This window comes from Eucalyptus grandis, chromosome 10, assembly GCF_016545825.1.
Source record: "Eucalyptus grandis isolate ANBG69807.140 chromosome 10, ASM1654582v1, whole genome shotgun sequence".
NCBI classification, from domain to species: domain Eukaryota; kingdom Viridiplantae; phylum Streptophyta; class Magnoliopsida; order Myrtales; family Myrtaceae; genus Eucalyptus; species Eucalyptus grandis.
The window spans coordinates 7,972,918-7,979,590 of record NC_052621.1 but is presented as its reverse complement, the minus strand read 5'-3'; the positions used below and the strand labels follow the sequence as shown (position 1 = coordinate 7,979,590).

The 6,673-nt window shown below is 41.7% G+C and overlaps 1 protein-coding gene across 2 annotated transcripts; it reads right to left on the bottom strand.

Annotated features, from left to right (window-relative positions):
• Window positions 1–300: 300 nt before the first annotated feature.
• On the bottom strand, window positions 301–6,335 carry LOC104421514 (nuclear transcription factor Y subunit A-1). 2 transcript variants are annotated; one of them, XM_010033483.3, is made up of 6 exons: window positions 6,150–6,335; window positions 4,613–4,958; window positions 2,840–2,952; window positions 2,615–2,686; window positions 1,522–1,683; window positions 301–1,194 (listed from the first exon to the last, which is right to left on the bottom strand). In XM_010033483.3, the coding sequence occupies exons 2-6, from the start codon at window positions 4,881–4,883 to the stop codon at window positions 817–819; spliced, it is 996 nt and encodes a 331-aa protein (XP_010031785.2). In that variant the 5' UTR covers window positions 4,884–4,958; window positions 6,150–6,335; the 3' UTR covers window positions 301–816. The 2 variants fall into 2 exon arrangements, with proteins under 2 accessions (XP_010031785.2, XP_010031786.2); XM_010033484.3 differs by having other exon boundaries at window positions 4,613–4,955.
• Between the last annotated feature and the right edge of the window lie 338 nt (window positions 6,336–6,673).

Below are 6,673 nucleotides of genomic sequence, written 5' to 3'. Positions count from 1 at the left end.
CTCCTGATCCTAAAGGCTAAACGTGGCCATAAAATAACTCCGGCATCCCGAGAAAACGGAGAACAACTCAAAAGGCAACTATTCTCACTGATTGCGTCCGCCACCCAAATGTACATATCACAAGAAACAGAGACTTAAAACCTCTAATGTGAAACCCTTTGCAAAAATCTCTTGCTCCAGAATTAAGAGGCATGACCGCACTCTGGAAGACGGCAAAACTTGTTCGAAATGCTCGAGACTCAGCTTCAGCATCACCTAAAATAAACATCTGCAGAACATTCTATCTGCAAACGCACCATATTCAGGTCCTGGCAAGAGCATGCTGTCATTGCTAGTGCCAAGATAGATAACACAGGCAGAGTCTCACGAGCACCATGCTAAAAAGAAAGGCAAATCTGGTCCAAATAGAAAAATCAGTTCATCAAATTGTCGTTATTCTTTCTGAGCTATGATGACCTAAGATTCAAGCATTAAGAAGGATGTTCTGTCTGACTGGAAGCTAAAATTTTGGTCTAAAGTTCACAACAGAGAGACCTACTCCTGTACACGACTAAAAGAACAAGGTAGGTTGGGGGAAAATGAAAAAGTGGACATCCAGAAACTCACATGCCCATGTTCTTCATCTCCTCCTCGGCACCTCCTTTTATCCAACAAGCCACCATAAACACAAAGAACAAAAGCCAAGAATGAATTGCCGCCCCGCAAACAGATTGCCAAGAATTGCGGGATCGAAACCATGCCACCAGCCTTCTTACGTAATTAGTGGTGGGCCCAATACCTGCACCACGGGGCCCACGCAGGCTTTCGTGAACCCCGCTAGAGAAGACGCTCTCTGGGTTGCTGGCCAAAGCGATCTCTCTCCCTTTCATTTGAATATGCTGAGGCCTGGAAGTGGCCGTGATTTTTGTACTGGCTGTTCCCATTCACGTAGTCATGACCTCTGTGAGTTCCATGCACTTGCGACCTTCCTGCCACGTGATTACTAGATGAATTCCAGGTTTCAGAGGAGTCAGGTGCCAAAGGCTCAGAGCCCGATGAACTGGCAGATTGGGAGGACAGAGCCGGACCAGAGTTTGTGCCCTTCTCTTCAGCTGCATCATTCGAAGCATCGGTTTCACTTTTCTTAGCAAAGCGCCCTCCAGTTCCCCTGGCTCTTCTCATGGCATGCTGGTGCCGTGACTCATGAAGATACGGCTATAAATCCATTAAACCAAGACAATAGAAAGAAATGACACTATATTAGAGAATAAGCAATGAAAAGATTTCAATTAAGTTTATACCCAGAGGATTAAATGCTCAGATAGCTGCAAAAGTTGTGACGAAGATGAAGTGTCCAGTCAAACTATTTCCCGCAAAATAGAACTTCCTAAAAATAGCATTTAATGACAGTATAGCATGTGGCCAAGGAAGCAAACAAGAGCAGAATACCTTAAAATTAAAAAACCTTCACAATCAATTTTTATAACTGGCCAAGGCCAGAAGGAACTTTCAAAATCAACAAGCATAAAAAATGCAATTCACCTTTCTAACTTTGATCAGCTTCTTTTCAAGCTCAGCTTTAGCACGAGCTTGTCTTCGTCTCAAAATCCCCTGAAACTGTTTAGCATTTACATAAACAGGCTCTTGTGCCAGGTCAAGGGGCAGAGGCATCCTAGCATGAGGAATACCGACAAAAGGATAAGCCTGCCCAATCCAAGATCTCTCAGATGGCATATTCCAGAATTCAGATATGTATCTATTGTGTAACAGAGCACCTCATACAACATAAACAAGAGGTGCACAAGAGAGCTCTAAGGCACAAAAATAGCAATTTCCAGTGAACATTATTAAAGATGAACATAAAAAAATTGTTAGAAGTGTAACAAAGATTACCTCTCATATGTTTTCTCTTCATCTCACCCTCTAGTAGCACCAACTACCAGATATAACTTGACAAATAGAAGAAACAAGCACCATAGAGATCCAAAAAGACCTAAAGTCTAGATAAATGATTTAAAGCATCACAATGCCCAATGCGTGAGAAGCAAAGCTGAGCGTCAATTTTTGATTTCTTTTCAAAATTGACATTTCTAGCTTACCTGCACAATTACCCATATACCCTAGTCCTAGGAAGTATATACTGGTGACATATGCATATTGCGTTACTGAGATTCATGAAAAGCTATTACTACTTCAGCAGTAGATAATATACCTACCCAACAAGCTACATAATCTCAACAGCACCAGCATCACCGATGGAGCAGCTACCTAGTTAGTTCACCAGCACCCCTATCACCAAGGACCTATGTTTCTTGTCATCTAGTCCTAGCATCTATGAACTTGAATGTCACCTCTATAAATATTATACGATTGATGAAGCAATCTGCAATTTAGGACTGCTCCAATGGAAATGAAGGAAGCATTCAAAAGCTAAAAGAAAAACTATATTAAAAGAGGTAGCATAAAGGCCAGACTTACTACTTCCTCACATATTTCTTCTTCCAATCTACCAGAAGAAACGGACTTTTCGGATTCTTTTTCTAAATACAATTTGTGATAACTGTGCATGCACCGGAATGAAAGCTAGCGCATAATAGGTCGGTGTTGTATTGAATGAGATCTGAGGGGTACGAACCATTGACTGATGCCCATATTGTGCCATCAACCCCCCATAATATGGATCTTGATAAGGATTAGATGCACATGCCTGCAAAACAGTTGCAAGAATGCTAGGAATCTCTTAAGTACGCGATAAGCAAGTAACATTCAAATTCTTCAAAACAACGCAGAATTTGACCCTAAAGAATCCAAACTAGTCAGAACCAAACTCAGAGAGAATGATAAAAAGAAAGGGACTCACGATTGTGTGACCAACAAGCTCTAGCTGGGGAGGTTGTGCAAGGCCATCATCACGCATTGTAATAATAGTGGGAGCACCATGCCCGTTTTGAGGCCCTTGTCCTTGATTTCCAACTGAAACAATGAACACTAAGCATAAATCTATGATAACGGGAAGATCATTTATGCTTTTACTTCAAACAGAACAAGCAAGAGCCGACGACCAAAAGAATCGAAGAGTGCACATCTGTATCTCTATAAACAATAAATCTTAAAATAAAGCTTCAGCCTCAGTCTTCTGAGATAGAATAATAGCTGATTGATAACAAGGTACTTTCAGTATTGCAAAGAAAGGGAAAAAGGGAGAATCTGTTGCATCGTTTAGAAGCCTTGCAGCAATTCTAACAGAGCTTTGAAAGAACTTTTAAATGTGAACATAATACATTTACAGTGTATGGAGACACAAATCAAACATGAGAAATGTTCACCCAAAACCTAGAGAAAAACTGATGCCATCATTCCCCAATCCAACAGGCACCATCAACAGATCCCCAGTAGTTTTCTAAATCAGTTAAAACAACAAATTCTGCTTCTAGAAAAGCTCCCCACACTGTATATAAACACATAGATATGTAAAAAATTAGGAAAGAGTCCACAGAAAATTACAAAGACTAGCAAAAGAAACAATATCTTTTACCTATCAAAAGAAAAGGGCAAAAAAAAAAAAATTGAGGAAAGAGAATTGAGACAAAAATAAATCTGTTGGATAAACAGAATGAAAAACTACATCACTGTACTTACCAGATTGTTTAAGATAATCAACATTTGAGCACAAGTAAACAACCTTATGGATGATACTAAAATCTACTCTGAATTAATTGCTACTTTTCAAGTAGACTTTCTATAGTTCTACAGATACCTTAATCACATGATGAAACCAAGTCAACATGAGATGGTTTCACGCATGATATACATTAGACCAAGATTTCCCCTCTCCCCCCAAGGACCTAAATGCAGGGCCCATAATAAAAAGAGTGTAAACAGATGAAAATCCAACTACAGTAGGACAATATCCAATCTTACAGAGGAACATGCATATGTGGACCAATGCAACCTCTCCATAGAAAGTCTAGTAGTCCTCAATAGGCCAACTGTTTATGCATGCAAAAACGGCTACGGAGGTATTGGTCGCATTATTCCATGCAGACGTAATTAATCACGCAGTCCTAGTTCTACGGATACCTCAATCATATGATTAAACCTTGTCGACATGAGCTGGTTTCACATTTGATACACATTAGACCAAAATTTTTCCCTCCCCACTAGGACTTAAACGCAGGTCCCATAAAACAAAGATTACCAGATGAAAATCCGACTATAGTAGGAGACAAAATCCATTCTTTAAGTGGAACATGCATATGGGAAGGGACAAATGCAACCTCTCCATGGAAAGTAGCCTTCAACTAGTCCCCAAAGGGCCAACTGTTTTAGCAGGAGCAATAAACGTCTATGGATGTATTGGTTGCGTTATTACTACAGTCCTAATGAATCATACAGCAAATGGCTGCTGGTCCCTGATTAAGCAAAAATCTATGGGTGGATATGAAAAGTATTAACTTATTGAAGGCCTCACCAAATTAAGGTTGAGATAATTGGGACATGAGACATGCAAATAACTTAAGAGGGAAGAGTTAATGCCGCAATAATGACATAGAGCAATGACCCAACCGATCTCCACAGCATCTTGCATATAAAATGAGTATTCGGTCTAAGGAATGCAATTATGCGACTCTACCTGCTCCTGAACATGCAGGGTTCCCTGATCCTTTGACATTATCGTCATCATCATCTTCCTCAACCCTTTCCTCATTTGACTGTGATTGACCACCATTGGACTCTGAACCACCATTTATGCATCCTAAAGGCGCATGGGTTTCGTTTCTTCCTGGGTCAGCTGGGGAAATAGTATTATAGCCACGCCACCAGGGTTCAGTGAATACTGCACTAGTCTGGATGCTATGTGGATGAGCATCTACCCCGTTTGAAATTTTAGATTTTGGCTGCATAACGCCAGATTCTATTGCTCTCCGACAATATGTTGGATCAAAAATATAACAGCATTTGAAACCGAGATGGACCTGCTGAGAATATGACAACAAGAATGGGGAAAGCCAATGAACAGATAGACAATTCACCTGGACATATTTGGGGCGGAGGTAACATGAAAGACAAATAAAATGGGAGAAATGCTAGCACATATGTATCACAGGTGACTTTCCATTAATAGAACCATAATTATTCCAGCTTCCTGTGGTTCCGACATTTCTTGACTAATTCAAGTCGCATCGAAGATGAATTCTCATAACCTCTAGCATTGTATCATATCATATGCATAACACAGTCACTGGAACACATGAGAGGTGATTAGCCAAAATTGCACAAATGAAAAACATTTCCACAACACAATCACACTAAATTTGTTAAGTTCCTCCAAATTTCAAAAGCTGTGTTGCCCAGTTACTTTGCAAAGTGTATACAAAAAATATGTGTCAGCAGAAGATGTAATCGTGATTTCTCAAAAATAATTTTGGAAAGAAACATTTCCCTTTATATCAGCTGCAGGAAAAAGAAAAAGGAAAGAAAAAGTAAACGATTCCCTTTCATCAGCCGCAGGAAAATTGAAATTCACTATCCGATAAAATCCTCACTTCTCAACCGTGTTATCTCTGGAAGACAGTTCACACAATGCCGCGCTACTCCAACTTCACACTTTCCAAGTCCTACAACTTCCTCCCACTCGCACCAACATTATCCGGCTCGAAAATCGACAACCACAACACTGCCAGTCTCCAGGAAACCCTAGCATCACTTAACCCTAACTCCCCCCACTTCCGAAGTCAAACAAACAGTGTTCTCCAACTCGATTCGTCGAGTTCCTCGAAGATTCGCTCGACCCGACACGTCACCAACCAAAAATCAAACATCAAACAAATTCAACCGACCCTCTCTCCACAAAGCGCGATTCCACCCTCTCCCCAGGAACAAAACCCAGCTCAACCTCGCGCACGACCTTTCCACACCCACCCCCGCTCCCCAGCGCAATCAGCAAGACTCGCCTCCAAATCACACCCCCGCACGAGCTTGGAGAAGCTAAAGACCACACGGGAGACGCGCAATTCAACGCCGGGAACCCGCATGCACGAAACCCTAAAGAACCCGCATGCAAACCCCAACCCTACCCCCAACCCCCAAACCCAAACGCAAAACTCCAATCAAGAAAAAGCAGCAAAAATTCCCCTCTGAATTCCGCTCCAAACCGAGCCCGAACTTACCGGACGACGGAGGAGGACGGCGGAGCGGAGCCCTAGATTTCCGGCGGCCCCCCAAAGCGGAAGTTCGGTGTGGAATTTTCCCCGGAGGAGGAGGAATTCAAAGGCAAGTCAATCCGATTTCTCCAGCGATTCTCCGAGGGAAAAAATAGAGAGAGGTTTTTAAAGTGGTCACTGTGTGGGGCTGTGTACTATAAAATAAAAAGAGCCCCTTCCTCCTCCTCCTCCTTTTTTAATTTATTTATTTTTATTTGTTCCCCCTTTTTTTTTAATTTCCACAGAGAGAGAAAGAAAGAGAGTAGGGTGATGATTGCATCACCCGACGTGGACCCCCTTCGTGCTCAACAAGCCGTCGTATCCGGACACGTGGGTGACAGGCCAACCTTCTAGTCATCTTCGCCACCCTTCCTTATTTTTTCATTTTCCGGTTTCTTTTTCTTTTTCTTTTCTCTTTTTTGTTTCCTTCGAATGACCGTTTTGGTGTGTTTTTTTCTCGGAGCGTGGTTTTCCTCGGTAGGGCCCAGGCG